The sequence below is a fragment of the Anomaloglossus baeobatrachus genome, chromosome 5, assembly GCF_048569485.1.
Source record: "Anomaloglossus baeobatrachus isolate aAnoBae1 chromosome 5, aAnoBae1.hap1, whole genome shotgun sequence".
NCBI classification, from domain to species: domain Eukaryota; kingdom Metazoa; phylum Chordata; class Amphibia; order Anura; family Aromobatidae; genus Anomaloglossus; species Anomaloglossus baeobatrachus.
This window is the reverse complement of record NC_134357.1, coordinates 254,508,184-254,526,893: the sequence shown is the minus strand read 5'-3', so window position 1 is coordinate 254,526,893 and position 18,710 is coordinate 254,508,184. Positions and strand designations below refer to the sequence as shown.

General features: G+C 51.9%; 2 protein-coding genes across 4 annotated transcripts in view; one reads left to right on the top strand and one right to left on the bottom strand.

The window, feature by feature from the left end:
• The window catches only part of TMEM134 (transmembrane protein 134), a 32,259-nt gene extending 23,597 nt beyond the window's left edge, over positions 1-8,662 (bottom strand). Inside the window, exons 1-2 of one of the 2 annotated variants that reach the window (XM_075349358.1) lie at positions 8,505-8,662; positions 8,306-8,390 (exon numbers count right to left, since the gene is read on the bottom strand). The gene's annotated coding sequence lies outside the window, so the exon portion shown is untranslated. The remainder of the gene's footprint in view (positions 1-8,305; positions 8,391-8,504) is intronic. The other variant, XM_075349357.1, reaches the window with a different exon arrangement.
• An 80-nt stretch (positions 8,663-8,742) lies between these two features.
• The window catches only part of AIP (AHR interacting HSP90 co-chaperone), a 26,616-nt gene continuing 16,648 nt past the window's right edge, over positions 8,743-18,710 (top strand). The window contains exons 1-4 of one of the 2 annotated variants that reach the window (XM_075349354.1): positions 8,743-8,844; positions 10,985-11,021; positions 17,887-18,066; positions 18,217-18,405. In XM_075349354.1, coding sequence (XP_075205469.1) covers positions 8,786-8,844; positions 10,985-11,021; positions 17,887-18,066; positions 18,217-18,405 — 465 coding nt within the window. In that variant the 5' untranslated portion in view covers positions 8,743-8,785. Of the gene's footprint in view, positions 8,845-10,384; positions 10,477-10,984; positions 11,022-17,886; positions 18,067-18,216; positions 18,406-18,710 lie in introns of those variants that run through there. The other variant, XM_075349355.1, reaches the window with a different exon arrangement.

Genomic DNA, 18,710 nt, shown 5'->3' with positions numbered 1-18,710 from the left:
CTCACCCATTCTCATTGTGGATGACCTTAACATCCCCATTGATGATCCCCTCTCCTCATCTACCGCTCATCTTCTTTCTCTAACCTCCTCCTCCAGTCTGTCACAGATTACCCGTATCTCTCCTACACATGAAGATGGGATCACTGGACCTGGTCTTTTCCCGCCTCTGCTCAGGGTATATGATTTTACTAACTCTCCTTGTCTCTGACCACAACCAACTGTCCTGCTTTGTCAAGGAACTGTCTGTTAGAATACAAAACTGAAAGGTGCCATGGATGTACCTGCACCCCCTACACCCAGAACACCATGGCACAGAAGGTGGCAACCCTGGAGCACCCTGTAACGTGTTTTTTCAGGTGGTGCTCCAGGTGTGACCAGCATCCGTGGAGAAAATCACTTTTGGCCAAAGACTGCATATTATAAATTCATGCTTAAAACATGTAAGGCTATGTGCCCACGTGTGTGCGCTCTACACAGCAGCGTAACGTCACTGCATGTGCGCTTCAGAGCGCAGCTGAAAAGCTCCGTTCTGAAGCTTCGGTGACTGCTGATTTCATGCGCTCTTAATGCAGCCCCCACCATAGACAAAGCGGGGGCTAGATGCAAAGCGAACGAAAGAAGTGACTTCTTAGAACGCAGCGATTTGGCAGCATGTAAATCGCTGCGTTCTAATACGCCACGTGGGCATGGATTAGGCACAATCTTCATAGATTGTGCAGGGGACGCAGGACGCATGCAGTTACACTGCAGTGCAGATCGCAGCGTAACTGCATGAAAATACGCCACGTGGGCACAGAGCCTAAAGCTAGGGTCACACGTAGCGACGCAGCAGCGATCACGATTGACGACCTACCTTATCAGGATCGCTGCTGCATCGTTACATGGTTGCTGGTGAGCTGTCAAACAGGCAGATCTCACCAGCGACCAGTCCCCAGCCAGCAGCGACGCGTGAAAGCGATGCTGCGCTTGGTAACTAAGGTAAATATCGGGTAACCAAGCAAAATTCTTCGGTGGTTACCCGATATTTACCTTGGTTACCAGTGCACACCACTTAGCGCTGGCTCCCTGCACTCTTAGCCAGAGTACACATCGGGTTAATAAGCAAACCTTTGCTTATTTACCCCATGTGTACTCTGGCTACGCGTGCAGGGAGTCAGGAGCCGGCACTGGTAACCTGAGATCGGCGGATGCTAGTAACCAAGGTAAATATCGGGTAACCAGCGAAGCACTTCGCTTGGTTACCCGATGTTTACTGTGGTTACAGCTTACCGCAGGCTGTCAGACGCCGGCTCCTGCTCCCTGCACATTCAGTTGTTGCTCTCTCGCTGTCACACACAGCGATGTGCGCTTATCAGCGGGAGAGCAACGAGCAAAAAATGAAGCAGAACATTCAGCAACGAGCGGCGACCTCACAGCAGGGGCCAGATCGTTGCTGGATGTCACACACAGCGACAGCGACGGGACGTCACTGCTACATCACAGAAAATGGTGACTTAGCAGCGACGTCGTTGTTTCAGTCGCTATGTGTGACACCACCTTAAAAGTAAGTTCACACAGTGCGTTTTTCGCAGCGTTTTTGCGCAGTTTTCGGGTGCGTTTTTGCTCAGAAAACTGCATGACTTTGCTTCCCCAGCAAAGTCTATGAGTTTTCATTTTTGCTGTCTGCACAGTGTTTTTTTTCAGCTGCGTTTTTGTGGTGCCACAAAAACGCAGCATGTCAATTATTCCCGCGTTTTTCACTGCGCTTTTCATCCATTGAGTGCAATGGGATGTTGAAAGACGCAATGATAAACGCAAACAGGTGCGTTTTAGTGCGTTTCTAAGACTAAAAACGCAGCTATAAACGCAGGAGGTGGGTAGTATAGTGACGTGTACAGGAAGAGGATTCCTTCTGTCAGTAAACACAGAAGCGTGAATCCTCCCGGTACAGTCACCGCCGCGTCCACCTCCCGTCATGTGCATGTATGCTGCCGTGCGGCGCCATGTCTGGGCGGGAGGAGGAAGCGGCTGCGAAAACAAAAGTTAACAGTAGAAAAAAAAAAAAAAAAGTCATACTCACCTGTCTGCAGACTCCCGGTGCCATGCCCGCTCCCATCCCCTCCCGGTACCGCCGCTCCGGGTGTGTGCAGTCTCCCCGGGTACGTATGCCTGCAGGATGCAGGACCTGGCGATGGATCACCTGATGCAGTCACCTGACGCGTCAGCTGATCGTAAGTCTCGGGCTGACGCCGGCGCCCGGCCGGTTATCAGCGGATGCGTCAGGAGACTTCATCCCTGATTACCGGCAGCTGCTGCAGCGATCATCGGACGGGATCAGACTCCTCCAATCGCTCTAGGAGCTGCCGGTAATCAGCACATAAGTGAGTATTTTTTTTGCACTGATGCATCAGCTGATTGTATAAACGGCTTTTATACAATCAGCTGATGTGTGATGTGCTTCAGCCCCTAGAACCTGACAGATCATCTGATCGCTTTGCCTTCCAGCAAACCGATCAGATGATATTGGATCCGGATTGGATGGCGCGGGACCCTTGACCCAGGATTACTGTGTTGTTGTTTTTTAATCTTTACTAGAAATTCATGGTGGCCATGTCTAATATTGGCCTGACACCATGAAATTCGGGCTTAGGGCCAGCTGATAATATGCAGCTAGCCCTAACCCCATTATTACCCAGTGAGCCACCCGGCATCAGGGCAGCTGGAAGAGTTGGATACAGCGCCAGAAGATGGCGCTTCTATGAAAGCGCCATTTTCTGGGGTGGCTGCGGACTGCAATTCGCAGTGGGGGTGCCCAGAAAGCATGGGCACCCTGCACTGTGGATTCCAATCCCCAGCTGCCTAGTTGTACCCGGCTGGACACAAAAATTAGGCGAAGCTCACCTCATTTTTTTTTTTTTAATTATTTCATGAAATTCATGAAATAATTAAAAAAAAAAAGGGATGCTCTATATTTTTGGTTCCCAGCCGGGTACAAATAGGCAGCTGGGGGTTGGGGGCAGCCCGTACCTGCCTGCTGTACCCGGCTAGCATACAAAAATATGGCGAAGCCCACGTCATTATTTTTTTTTTGTTTGGGGGGGCAAAGAAATCCTGCATACAGTCCTGGAAGGAGGATGCTGAGCCTTGTAGTTGGACAGCTGCTGTCTGCTCTCATGCATACACTATTGGATGGAGGATGCTGAGCCTTGTAGGTCTGCTCCCCCTGACTCTCCAGCATACAGTCCTGGATGGAGCATGCTGAGCCTTGTAGTTCTGCAGCTGCTGTCTGCTCTCCTGCATACACTATTGGATGGAGTATGCTGAGCCTTGTAGTTCTGCAGCTGTCTGCTCTCCTGCATACACTAGTGGAGAATGAAGAACATATTGAAGAAGGAAATGGCATCAGACCTTTTTTTTTTTGTTCACTGATAAAAAAAACGCATAAACACGCAGTGAGCAAAAACGCAGCAAAAAACGCACCAAATCGCGGTAAAACGAGTGCGTTTATTTGACGCGGGTGCGGTTTTTGCCGCAAAAAACGCACAAAAACGCAGCGTCAAAAAAACGCAGTGTGTGAACCTAGCCTTTAGCTGGGTTTACACACTGCAACATCTCAAACGACATCGCTGTAACGTCACCGGTTTTGTGACGCAATAGCGATGTTGTTTGCGATGTTGCAGTGTGTGAAACCTATCAGCGACCTGGCCCCTGCTGTGAAGTTGCTGATCGCTACAAGTCGTTCAGGACCATTCCTAGGTCATTTGTTTCCCGCTGTGCAGCATGCATCGCTGGAAAGTTTCAGTGTGTGAAGACTTTGCAGCGACTTTGTTAGCAACTTCCCTTTCAAAAAGCTGCTTATCAACGTCCCCAACAACCAGCTAGGTCGCTCTGCAGGTCCGGATCGCTGTTGCGTTGTTGGCCAGGTTTGCCTGTTTGACAGCTCACCAGCGACTTAACAGAGACTTAGGGAGGTCGCTATTGCGTCACAAAACCGGTGACGTTACAGCGATGTCCTTTGCGATCTTGCAGTGTGTAAACCCAGCTTTACTCTGCCATTCACCTGTCCAAACAAGCATACTTCAGTACCCTCATCACCTCACTATCTAACAATCCTAGATGACACTTTTCACTCCCTCCTAAGTCATAAAGTGCTGGTCCTATCATCCACCTAATTGTTGAACATATAGTTATTTAAAAGAAAAAATGGTCACATACTACAGTAAATTGTCTCCAAGCCCCAAACCATGGCTCTTCTATCCTCCAGCACATCATGAAGTTCACTTTCCACATTGGAACCAGTCACAGAAGAAGAGGTTCTTCTCGCCCTACTACCTGCACCAGTGACCCCATCACCTCACATCTTATTCAGTCTCTCTCCCTGGTTAAAAATTTAACCTCTCTCTTTCTTCCGCTATTTTTCCCTCTTTCAAACACATTAAGGCTATGTGCGCACGTCGCGTAAAAACATGCAGTTACGCTGCGCTTTGTAGCGCAGCGTAACTGCATGCGTCCTGCATCCCCTGCACAGTCTATGGAGACTGTGCAGGGGCCGTGCGCACGTGGCGTTTAAGAGCGCAGCGCTTCGGCTACTGCCGTAGCGCTGCGCAAAAAGAAGTGACATGTCACTTCTTTCCTGCGCTTTGCCGGCAGCTCCTGCTCTGTCTATGGCAGGAGCTGCAGGCAGAGCGCATGGAATCGGCGCTCACTACGGACATTTCTGCAGCGATCTAAAGCGCACATGTGCTCTTCAGATCGCTGCAGAAATTTCTGCAGGGCTTGTACGCAACGTGCGCACATAGCCTAACCCATTACTATAAAGCAAAAACACATCCCTAGACCAGAACTGTGCCACCAACTACAGACCTGTCTCTAATCTCCTTCACCTCTATACTCCTGTCATATTTGGTCCACTGCTGCCTAATCTGCTATCTCTCAGATAACCCTCTTCTTGACCCTTATAATCCGGTTTCCACTCCTTACACTCTTCTGAAACTGCCCTTACAAAAGACTCTAGTGATCTATCAATGGCTAAAGGTCCAATCACACTAAGCAACTTACCAGCGATCCCAACAACGATAGGGATCGCTGGTAAGTTGCTAGGAGGTTGCTGGTGAGATGTCACACTGCAACGCTCCAGCGATCCCACCAGCAACCTGACCTGGCAGGGATCGCTGGAGCGTCGCTACACGAGTTGCTGGTGAGCTCACCAGCAACCAGTGACCAGCCCCCAGCGCCGCGTGGAAGCTGCTGCGCTTGGTAACTAAGGTAAATATCGGGTAACCAACCCGATATTTACCTTGGTTACCACCGCACGGAGCTACACGTGCAGAGAGCAGGGAGCAGCGCACACTGAGCGCTGGCTCCCTGCTCTCGTAGTTACAGCACACATCAGGTTAATTACACGATGTGTGCTGCAGCTACATGTGCACAGAGCAGGGAGCAGCGCACACTGCTTAGCGCTGGCTCCTTGCTCTTATAGTTACAGCACACATGGGGTTAATTTCCCGATGTGTGCTGTAGCTACATGTGCACAGAGCAGGGAGCAGCGCACACCGCTTAGTGCTGGCTCCTTGCTCTCCTAGTTACAGCACACATCGGGTTAATTAACCCGATGTGTGCTGCAGCTACATGTGTGCACAGAGCAGGAGCCGGCAGCACAGGCAGTGAGAGCAGCGGAGGCTGGTATCAAAGGTAAATATCGGGTAACCAAGGACAGGGCTTCTTGGTTACCCGATGTTTACATTGGTTACCAGCCTCTGCAGAAGCCGGCTCCTGCTGCCTGCACATTTAGTTGTTGCTGTCTCGCTGTCACACACAGCGATCTGTGCTTCACAGCGGGAGAGCAACAACTAAAAAATGGCCCAGGACATTCAGCAACAACCAACGACCTCACAGCAGGGGCCAGGTTGTTGCTGGATGTCACACACAGCAACATCGCTAGCAACGTCACAAAAGTTGTTCGTTAGCAGCGATGTTGCTAGCGATGTTGCTTAGTGTGACGGGGCCTTAAGGGTACTGTCTCACTAAACGATGTACCAGCGATTCCGAGCACGATACGACCTGGTCAGGATCGCTGCTGCGTCGCTACATGGTCGCTAGTGAGCTGTCAATCAGGCATATCTCACCAGCGACTCTCCCCTTGGTAACCAGGGTAAATAACAGGTAACAAAGCCTGACCAAACAACACCTTATATCAATTTTTCATCAGGTGAAGTTACCTGAACCCTCCAGAAAGACCCCAACTGCCCAGCAGTTACCTGAACCCTCCAGAAAGACCCCAACTGCCCAGCAGTTACCTGAACCCTCCAGAAAGACCCCAACTGCCCAGCAGTTACCTGAACCCTCCAGAAAGACCCCAACTGCCCAGCAGTTACCTGAACCCTCCAGAAAGACCCCAACTGCCCAGCAGTTACCTGAACCCTCCAGAAAGACCCCAACTGCCCAGCAGTTACCTGAACCCTCCAGAAAGACCCCAACTGCCCAGCAGTTACCTGAACCTTCCAGAAAGACCCCAACTGCCCAGCAGTTACCTGAACCTTCCAGAAAGACCCCAACACCCCAGCAGTTACCTGAACCTTCCAGAAAGACCCCAACACCCCAGCAGTTAACTGAACCTCAAGAAAGACCCCGACACGCCAGCAGTTACCTGAACCCTCCAGAAAGACCCCAACTCCCCAGCAGTTACCTGAACCTTCCAGAAAGACCCCAACTCCCCAGCAGTTACCTGAACCTTCCAGAAAGACCCCAACTCCCCAGCAGTTACCTGAACCTTCCAGAAAGACCCCAACTCCCCAGCATTTACCTAAGCCCTCCAGAAAGACCCCAACTCCTCAGCAGTTACCTGTGCCCTCCAGAAAGACCCCGACACGCCAGCAGTTACCTGAACCCTCCAGAAAGACCCCAACTCCCCAGCAGTTACCTGAACCCTCCAGAAAGACCCCAACTCCCCAGCAGTTACCTGAACCCTCCAGAAAGACCCCAACTCCCCAGCAGTTACCTGAACCCTCCAGAAAGACCCCAACTCCCCAGCAGTTACCTGAACCTTCCAGAAATACCCCAACTCCCCAGCAGTTACCTGAACCCTCCAGAAAGACCCCAACTCCCCAGTTACCTGAACCCTCCAGAAAGACCCCAACTGCCCAGCAGTTACCTGAACCCTCCAGAAAGACCCCAACTGCCCAGCAGTTACCTGAACCCTCCAGAAAGACCCCAACTGCCCAGCAGTTACCTGAACCCTCCAGAAAGACCCCAACTGCCCAGCAGTTACCTGAACCCTCCAAAAAGACCCCAACTGCCCAGCAGTTACCTGAACCCTCCAGAAAGACCCCAACTGCCCAGCAGTTACCTGAACCCTCCAGAAAGACCCCAACTGCCCAGCAGTTACCTGAACCCTCCAGAAAGACCCCAACTGCCCAGCAGTTACCTGAACCCTCCAGAAAGACCCCAACTGCCCAGCAGTTACCTGAACCCTCCAGAAAGACCCCAACTGCCCAGCAGTTACCTGAACCCTCCAGAAAGACCCCAACTGCCCAGCAGTTACCTGAACCCTCCAGAAAGACCCCAACTGCCCAGCAGTTACCTGAACCTTCCAGAAAGACCCCAACTGCCCAGCAGTTACCTGAACCTTCCAGAAAGACCCCAACACCCCAGCAGTTACCTGAACCTTCCAGAAAGACCCCAACACCCCAGCAGTTAACTGAACCTCAAGAAAGACCCCGACACGCCAGCAGTTACCTGAACCCTCCAGAAAGACCCCAACTCCCCAGCAGTTACCTGAACCTTCCAGAAAGACCCCAACTCCCCAGCAGTTACCTGAACCTTCCAGAAAGACCCCAACTCCCCAGCAGTTACCTGAACCTTCCAGAAAGACCCCAACTCCCCAGCATTTACCTAAGCCCTCCAGAAAGACCCCAACTCCTCAGCAGTTACCTGTGCCCTCCAGAAAGACCCCGACACGCCAGCAGTTACCTGAACCCTCCAGAAAGACCCCAACTCCTCAGCAGTTACCTGTGCCCTCCAGAAAGACCCCGACACCCCAGCAGTTACCTGAACCCTGCAGAAAGACCCCAACTCCCCAGCATTTACCTGAACCCTCCAGAAAGACCCCAACTCCCCAGCAGTTACCTGAACCCTCCAGAAAGACCCCGACTCCCCAGCAGTTACCTGAACCCTCCAGAAAGACCCCAACTCCCCAGCAGTTATCTGTACCCTCCAGAAAGTCCCCGACACCCCAGCAATTATCAGAACCCCCCAGAAAAGCTCCCTGGGAGCACTGGCACTCCTGCAGACTGGCCACTATGAGCACTAATCCCGAGCTGTCACCCACCTGCAGTTGTCAGCCCTCCACACACGACAATGCGTTACTTCCAGTCCTCCATTACATCCAGCCTCAGTTCCTTCCTCCCAGTATCCTGCAAAGTTCACATAAAAAGTTCAGCTTTCCCTGAGGGTCATGTGACTCTCCTCCCCCCACCCTCACACAATGGACGGACCGCCCAGTCATTCGCACGCTTATGGTGACGCACTTTGATGGATACAGCAGTCTAATAAAATAACGTGGAGCGCGGTATGCGGTATAAGCCTTGTCACACACTGTATACACGGATAGCTCTTCCGTTCATTATACACTCTATCGTGACGTAGTCTAATCTCTGTTTACTTTTCCTCCATTCGACAAAATGGCCGCCAGCAGCAAGCCGCGCTCTCACGCATGCGCAGTAGGCATAGACTGCAAGGAAACTTTGCGCATGCGTATACTTTCTTTACCTCTGTCGTATGGACGCTTGGACGTCATAACCCGGTGAAGATGGCGACAGGGGTAGTGGCTCTCGGTGAGGGAATTAGGAAACGCATAACGACGCCCAGCAAGGCTATGTGCGCACTAGGCGTTTTTTTCACGCTGCGTTTTTATGTGCGTTTTTGTCTAAAAAACGCACCCGCGGCTAAAAAAACGCGGCAAAAACGCATGCGTTTTTGCCGCGATTTGGTGCGTTTTTTGCTGCGTTTTTGCTCACTGCGTTTTTAATCAGTGCACAATGCCATTAAAGATTGTTGATGAAAAAAAAAAAAAAAAAAAGGTCTGATGTCATTTCCTTCTTCAAAATGTTCATTGTATGCAGGAGAGCAGACAGCTGCAGAACTAGTGTATGCAGGAGAGCAGACAGCAGCTGCAGAACTACAAGTCTCAGCATCCTCCATTCACTAGTGTATGGAGGAGAGCAGACAGCAGCTGCAGAACTACAAGTCTCAGCATCCTCCATTCACTAGTGTATGGAGGAGAGCAGACAGCAGCTGCAGAACTACAAGTCTCAGCATCCTCCATTCACTAGTGTATGCAGGAGAGCAGACAGCAGCTGCAGAACTACAAGTCTCAGCATCCTCCATCCAGGACTGTATGCAGTTTTTTGCCCAAAAAGAAAAAAAAAATGACATGGGCTTCGCCATATTTTTGTATGCTAGCCGGGTACAGCAGGCAGGTACGGGCTGCCCCCAACCCCCAGCTGCCTATTTGTACCCGGCTGGGAACCAAAAATATAGAGAAGCCCTTTTTTTTTTAATTATTTCATGAAATAATTAAAAAAAAAAATGACGTGGGCTTCGCCTAATTTTTGAGTCCAGCCGGGTACAACTAGGCAGCTGGGGATTGGAATCCACAGTGCAGGGTGCCCATGCTTTCTGGGCACCCCCACTGCGAATTGCAGTCCGCAGCCACCCCAGAAAATGGCGCTTTCATAGAAGCGCCATCTTCTGGCGCTGTATCCAACTCTTCTAGCTGCCCTGGTGACGGGTGGCGAGCTAGGTAATAATGGAGTTAGGGCTAGCTGTATATTATCAGCTAGCCCTAAGCCCGAAATTCATGGTGTCACGCCAATATTAGACATGGCCACCATGAATTTCTAGTAATGATAAAAAAAAAACACAACACAGAGAAAAATATTTTTATTAGAAATAAAACACAACACAATTAGTGACTCCATCTTTATTGAAATAAACCCCCCTCCGCAGTAATCCTGGGTCAGGGTCCCGCGCCGTCCAATCAGGATCCAATATCATCTGATCGGTTTGCTGGAAGGCAAAGCGATCAGATGATGTGTCAGGATCAAGTGCCTGAATCACATCACACATCAGCTGATTGTATAAAAGCTGTTTACACAATCAGCAGATGCATCAGTAGAAAAAAAAAAAAAAATACATACTCACTTATGTGCTGATGACCGGCAGCTCCTGGAGCGATCGATTGGACAGGAGTCTGATCCTATACGATCGCTGCAAGAGCTGCCGGTGATCAGCTGATGAAGTCCCCTGACAGCAGGATCAGCTGATAGCCGGCCGAAAAAGCCGGCGAGACTACGATCAGCTGATGCGTCAGGTGACTGCATCAGGTGATCCACAGCCAGGTCCTGCAAGCAAGGTCCTGCCCCGGGGAGACTGCACACAGCCAGAGCGGCGGGACCGGGAGGAGATGGGAGCGGGCATGGCACCGGACCCTGCGGACAGGTGAGTATATGACATTTTTTTTTTTCTACTGTTCACTTTGTTTTTCGCCGCTGCCTCCACCTCCCGCCCAGACATGGCGCCGCACGGAGCTGACATGCACCGGACGGGAGGTGGAGGCAGCGGTGACGGTACCGGGAGGATTCATGCTTCTGTGTTTACCAACAGAAGGAATCCTCTTCCTGTACACGTCACTGTAGTGCCCACCCCTTGCGTGTATAGCTGCGTTTTTAGTCATAGAAACGCGGCTATATGCGTTATTCATTGCGTTTTTAACATCTCATTGAATTCAATGAGTAAAAAACGCAGTGGAAAACGCAGAAATAATTGACATGCTGCGTTTTTGTGGTCACCACAAAAACGCAGCTAAAAAAAAAACGCTGTGTGAGGACAGCACTTCTGAAAACCCATTGACATTGCTGGGGAAGCAATGTCACTGCGTTTTCAGCACAAAAACGCGGTAAAAAACGCCGCTAAAAACGCGGCAAAAACGCCTAGTGCGCACATAGCCTAATGCGCCACTGTCAGAGTTTCGTAATGGCACAAAGGTAAATAGTGTTTTGCATGGCCGCCTGCTTGTTTCACAAAGCGCGTTATTCATTCTGCAGACTAGCGAGTCGTTATGGCAGACGTGACGTCACAGCTGGCTTATTACAGCGGCTCAGTGATGTTTAATGGATGACTTCTGCTAGGGGGGAGGTCTGTGCTTGTGACAGTATCTATGTCCATAAATGCTGGAGCCGGCATGCCCCTCCATAGATACTGGAGCCGGCATCTCCCTCCATAGATACTGGAGCCGGCATCTCCCTCCATAGATACTGGAGCCGGCATCTCCCTCCATAGACACTGGAGCCGGCATCTCCCTCCATACACAGGAGCCGGCATCTCCCTCCATAGACACTGGAGCCGGCATCTCCCTCCATACACAGGAGCCGGCATCTCCCTCCATATACACAGGAGCCAGCATCTCCCTCCATATACACAGGAGCCGGCATCTCCCTCCATATACACAGGAGCCGGCATCTCCCTCCATATACACAGGAGCCGGCATCTCCCTCCATATACACAGGAGCCGGCATCTCCCTCCATATACACAGGAGCCGGCATCTCCCTCCATATACACAGGAGCCGGCATCTCCCTCCATATACACAGGAGCCGGCATCTCCCTCCATATACACAGGAGCCGGCATCTCCCTCCATACACAGGAGCCGGCATCTCCCTCCATATACACAGGAGCCGGCATCTCCCTCCATAGACACTGGAGCCGGCATCTCCCTCCATAGACACTGGAGCCGGCATCTCCCTCCATACACAGGAGCCGGCATCTCCCTCCATAGATACTGGAGCCGGCATCTCCCTCCATAGACACAGGAGCCGGCATCTCCCTCCATAGACACAGGAGCCGGCATCTCCCTCCATAGACACAGGAGCCGGCATCTCCCTCCATAGACACTGGAGCCGGCATCTCCCTCCATAGATACTGGAGCCGGCATCTCCCTCCATACACTGGAGCCGGCATCTCCCTCCATAGATACTGGAGCCGGCATCTCCCTCCATACACAGGAGCCGGCATCTCCCTCCATAGACACGGGAGCCGGCATCTCCCTCCATAGACACGGGAGCCGGCATCTCCCTCCATAGACACGGGAGCCGGCATCTCCCTCCATAGACACGGGAGCCGGCATGTCCCTCCATAGACACGGGAGCCGGCATGTCCCTCCATAGACACGGGAGCCGGCATGTCCCTCCATAGACACGGGAGCCGGCATCTCCCTCCATAGACACAGGAGCCGGCATCTCCCTCCATAGACACAGGAGCCGGCATCTCCCTCCATAGACACAGGAGCCGGCATCTCCCTCCATAGACACAGGAGCCGGCATGTCCCTCCATAGACACTGGAGCCGGCATCTCCCTCCATAGACACAGGAGACGGCATCTCCCTCCATAGACACAGGAGCCGGCATCTCCCTCCATAGACACAGGAGCCGGCATCTCCCTCCATAGACACAGGAGCCGGCATCTCCCTCCATAGACACAGGAGCCGGCATCTCCCTCCATAGACACAGGAGCCGGCATCTCCCTCCATAGACACAGGAGCCGGCATCTCCCTCCATAGACACAGGAGCCGGCATCTCCCTCCATAGACACAGGAGCCGGCATCTCCCTCCATAGACACAGGAGCCGGCATCTCCCTCCATAGACACAGGAGCCGGCATCTCCCTCCATAGACACAGGAGCCGGCATCTCCCTCCATAGACACAGGAGCCGGCATGTCCCTCCATAGACACTGGAGCCGGCATGTCCCTCCATAGACACGGGAGCCGGCATCTCCCTCCATAGACACAGGAGCCGGCATGTCCCTCCATAGACACAGGAGCCGGCATGTCCCTCCATAGACACAGGAGCCAGCATCTCCCTCCATATACACAGGAGCCGGCATGTCCCTCCATAGACACAGGAGCCAGCATCTCCCTCCATATACACAGGAGCCGGCATCTCCCTCCATATACACAGGAGCCGGCATCTCCCTCCATACACAGGAGCCGGCATCTCCCTCCATATACACAGGAGCCGGCATCTCCCTCCATATACACAGGAGCCGGCATCTCCCTCCATATACACAGGAGCCGGCATCTCCCTCCATAGACACTGGAGCCGGCATCTCCCTCCATACACAGGAGCCGGCATCTCCCTCCATAGATACTGGAGCCGGCATCTCCCTCCATAGATACTGGAGCCGGCATCTCCCTCCATAGACACAGGAGCCGGCATCTCCCTCCATACACAGGAGCCGGCATCTCCCTCCATACACAGGAGCCGGCATCTCCCTCCATAGACACGGGAGCCGGCATCTCCCTCCATAGACACAGGAGCCGGCATGTCCCTCCATAGACACAGGAGCCAGCATCTCCCTCCATATACACAGGAGCCGGCATCTCCCTCCATACACAGGAGCCGGCATCTCCCTCCATATACACAGGAGCCGGCATCTCCCTCCATATACACAGGAGCCGGCATCTCCCTCCATATACACAGGAGCCGGCATCTCCCTCCATAGACACTGGAGCCGGCATCTCCCTCCATAGACACTGGAGCCGGCATCTCCCTCCATACACAGGAGCCGGCATCTCCCTCCATAGATACTGGAGCCGGCATCTCCCTCCATAGATACTGGAGCCGGCATCTCCCTCCATAGACACGGGAGCCGGCATGTCCCTCCATAGACACAGGAGCCGGCATGTCCCTCCATAGACACGGGAGCCAGCATCTCCCTCCATATACACAGGAGCCGGCATGTCCCTCCATAGACACAGGAGCCAGCATCTCCCTCCATATACACAGGAGCCGGCATCTCCCTCCATACACAGGAGCCGGCATCTCCCTCCATATACACAGGAGCCGGCATCTCCCTCCATATACACAGGAGCCGGCATCTCCCTCCATATACACAGGAGCCGGCATCTCCCTCCATAGACACTGGAGCCGGCATCTCCCTCCATAGACACTGGAGCCGGCATCTCCCTCCATACACAGGAGCCGGCATCTCCCTCCATAGATACTGGAGCCGGCATGTCCCTCCATAGATACTGGAGCCGGCATCTCCCTCCATAGATACTGGAGCCGGCATCTCCCTCCATAGACACAGGAGCCGGCATCTCCCTCCATAGACACAGGAGCCGGCATCTCCCTCCATAGACACAGGAGCCGGCATCTCCCTCCATAGACACAGGAGCCGGCATCTCCCTCCATAGACACAGGAGCCGGCATCTCCCTCCATAGACACAGGAGCCGGCATCTCCCTCCATAGACACAGGAGCCGGCATCTCCCTCCATAGACACAGGAGACGGCATCTCCCTCCATAGACACAGGAGCCGGCATCTCCCTCCATAGACACAGGAGCCGGCATGTCCCTCCATAGACACAGGAGCCGGCATCTCCCTCCATAGACACAGGAGCCGGCATGTCCCTCCATAGACACAGGAGCCGGCATGTCCCTCCATAGACACAGGAGCCGGCATGTCCCTCCATAGACACAGGAGCCGGCATGTCCCTCCATAGACACAGGAGCCGGCATGTCCCTCCATAGACACAGGAGCCGGCATGTCCCTCCATAGACACAGGAGCCGGCATGTCCCTCCATAGACACAGGAGCCGGCATGTCCCTCCATAGACACAGGAGCCGGCATGTCCCTCCATAGACACAGGAGCCGGCATGTCCCTCCATAGACACAGGAGCCGGCATGTCCCTCCATAGACACAGGAGCCGGCATGTCCCTCCATAGACACAGGAGCCGGCATGTCCCTCCATAGACACAGGAGCCGGCATGTCCCTCCATAGACACAGGAGCCGGCATGTCCCTCCATAGACACGGGAGCCGGCATGTCCCTCCATAGACACTGGAGCCGGCATGTCCCTCCATAGACACGGGAGCCGGCATGTCCCTCCATAGACACTGGAGCCGGCATCTCCCTCCATAGACACGGGAGCCGGCATGTCCCTCCATAGACACGGGAGCCGGCATCTCCCTCCATAGATACGGGAGCCGGCACCTCCCTCCATAGATACGGGAGCCGGCACCTCCCTCCATAGATACTGGAGCCGGCACCTCCCTCCATAGATACTGGAGCCGGCACCTCCCTCCATAGATACTGGAGCCGGCACCTCCCTCCATAGATACTGGAGCCGGCACCTCCCTCCATAGATACTGGAGCCGGCATCTCCCTCCATAGATACTGGAGTCAGCTTCTTCTCCCTCTGTCTATATACTGGAGCCGGCTTGTTCTCCCTCTGTGTATATATACTGGAGCCGGTTTCTTCTCCCTCTGTATATGCTGGAGCTGGCTTCTTCTCCCTCTGTGTATATATACTGGAGCCGGCTTGTTCTCCCTCTGTGTCTATATACTGGAGCCGGCTTGTTCTCCCTCTGTCTATATACTGGAGCCGGCTTCTTCTCCCTCTGTCTATATACTGGAGCCGGCTTGTTCTCCCTCTGTGTCTATATACTGGAGCCGGCTTCTTCTCCCTCTGTATATATGCTGGAGCCGGCTTGTTCTCCCTCTGTATATACTGGAGCCGGCTTCTTCTCCCTCTGTCTATATACTGGAGCCGGCTTCTTCTCCCTCTGTCTATATACTGGAGCCGGCTTTTTCTCCCTCTGTGTAAATATACTGGAGCCGGCTTTTTCTCCCTCTGTGTAAATATACTGGAGCCGGCTTTTTCTCCCTCTGTGTAAATATACTGGAGCCGGCTTCTTCTCCCTCTGTGTATATATACTGGAGCCGGCTTCTTCTCCCTCTGTCTTTATACTGGAGCCGGCTTCTTCTCCCTCTGTCTATATACTGGAGCCGGCTTTTTCTCCCTCTGTGTATATATACTGGAGCCGGCTTGTTCTCCCTCTGTGTAAATATACTGGAGCCGGCTTCTTCTCCCTCTGTGTATATATACTGGAGCCGGCTTCTTCTCCCTCTGTCTTTATACTGGAGCCGGCTTCTTCTCCCTCTGTCTATATACTGGAGCCGGCTTTTTCTCCCTCTGTGTATATATACTGGAGCCGGCTTGTTCTCCCTCTGTGTAAATATACTGGAGCCGGCTTGTTCTCCCTCTGTGTAAATATACTGGAGCCGGCTTCTTCTCCCTCTGTGTATATATACTGGAGCCGGCTTCTTCTCCCTCTGTCTATATACTGGAGCCGGTTTCTTCTCCCTCTGTGTGTATATACTGGAGCCGGATTCACCCTCCGTGGCCGGCTTCAGCCTTCGTGGCCACAGGGTCTGCTCCGTCCCTTTGTCTTCCAAAAACTGTAGATAAAACTTGTAGAGATGGTGAATGCAGAGCTGCCATTGCTGCTCTGGTTATTTGTAGCACTCTCTTGTAGTCAGGATGAATTAGTCCCTAGCAATCTCTCTGCAGTCTATTGCTTTCATTGTGGTGCTGTTTACACCTTTCTTAGCCGGAGCTGTGAAGCTTGGTTTTATTACTGGTACAATATTGGGGTACATAAGCCTTTGCTTGCTTTGTGATCTATGTTTTTGGTGAGCTGTCTGGTTGGTATTTTTGGTCATTTTTTATTTTTAATTATCACATTGATACTAAATTTAAATGTATTTATTTCTTTTTTAAATTGCTTATGGAATGGTGAGAGAAGCTGATTCCTCCTGTCTGTGGTTCAGGCTGCATGTATCACACATCGTCTCCATCACTTTAGCCATGTATGAAGCTGTGGGGTTGACAAAAACATACATTTAAAGGGGTTGTTTACTACTGGACAGTAATGGCTTAAAGGGTTGTTTGCAGACTTGTGAATCCACAGTGTGTGGGTTGCACTGTGGAATTTGTGGTGTTGGCAGTGAGGAGTCATTTGACCACCAGTATGTGATTTGCATACATGCGGTCACCTGCCGACTAGACATATTTGGCCTTGCTCAATTCACGTTCATTGAACAAGGTCGGTCACGTCTAGTCGGCAGGTGTATGCAAATCACTCACTTGTGGTCATGCGTCTGCTTGCTCCTGGCACTTTGGATGCTGTGAAGATTCACATCTTGGTAGTCATATAGTGGCTGCAGACTTGTACCTTAAGGCCAGACAACCCCTTTATAACTTCAGGGCTCCACAGAAAACCAATCCAGTGTATCCTCTCCTATAGCAGTGCCATTCCTCTGATATTGGCACTGCTGTTCCCGGGGAGTGACGTGGCGTTGTTTGGCTGCAGCAGACATGTGACAAATCGGCTACCACTGATTGCAACTTTTCTAATTTTGTCAGCGTGGACGGACAATCTGATGAATATTGATGAGCTGCAGTCTCACATCACCTGCTGGGAACAACAGTGCCGTTTTGAGAAATGATTAAATGGACACTATCAGCACAGAATAGCAGCTCAAACCAAGTACAGGCACTCAGTGCGTCATGGTGGGGCCAAACAGTTAAGTACACCTTCCCAACTACTTGCTTTTCTTCTAACGCCAGCCTCCCCTTTTGTTTGATTGACAGCTCTGGCTTCATACAGCCAACGAGTGGTGGAGATGGCAGGAAAACAAGCAGGTGGAAAAATGTACTCAAATAATTTGGCCTGGCCATGATGCACCGAGCGCCTGTACTTTGTTTGAACAGTCATTCTGTGCAGACAGTCCCTCTAAGCAGGTATTGTCCAGTAGTGGACTTTCCCTTTAAATGTATCAGAGTAAACATACGTGACTGACCTGATATAGCCAGTGTGTGACTCATGCAGCATTTATGAAGGTCCCTTTAAAAGGTGGTGATTTCACCATTTAGGGTCTTTTTAATATATATATATATATTTCTGTGGAGTGTGACACCAAGCACTCAGTGTCAGGAGTGGTGCGGGAGAAATCCTCCGATACGATATGAGTGCTATAAGAGCTGTAACCTATTGTGTTCCCTACAGGCCACCTTCCACTATCGTACACTCCTGTGTGATGATAAACGCACGCAGCTCGATGACAGCTCGACCAGGGAAAAGCCCATGGAGCTGATCATTGGGAAGAAGTTTAAGCTGCCCGTCTGGGAGACCATCATCTGCAGCATGAAGGAGGGAGAAGTGGCGGAGTTCTTGTGCGACACTCCGGTATGGTTGGGTACCGTATAGAACACACTGTACCTGTATATTCCTACGTATGACAGGGGAAATGTGGAGCACATGGGGTCTTCCTGAGACCTGTTGCCTTATGTATATGGAAGAACTGTAAATTCTGACTCATTTCTCTCATGTTTCCAGCATGTCATCGAGTACCCTCAAGTTTCACGCAGTTTGCGCCGAATTGCGGCAGGAGAAGACCCTCGTGATGGCCAAAGACACTGCTGTGGAGGCATTGCCCAGCTTCACGACCATTCCCTTGGTTATCAAGACCTTGATGTACTGCAGAAAGACCCACAACCCCTCATCTTTGTCATCACGCTTGTAAAGGTAATCATTGAAGCATTTTACTCCAGTGGCATCATAATAGTATTTGTGACCTGTTGGGGCACCCCTCAGACACCAATGTGCTTAACATTGAACGAACATGTGCTATCTGACTTGATGTTTTGGTCTGTAGCCCCCTTACATTTGTCAGTGGGTATGTTCTTATAAAACTGCTTTATTTTTTTCAGAAAATTGGAGAGAATTGGCAAAAAGCACCAGTTTTTCATCATGGGGGTACGATTTTGTGGCTTGGCAGAAAAGAGAGTGGGCTAACATTTGACATTAAGCCAAAAAATGTGCTAAGTAAG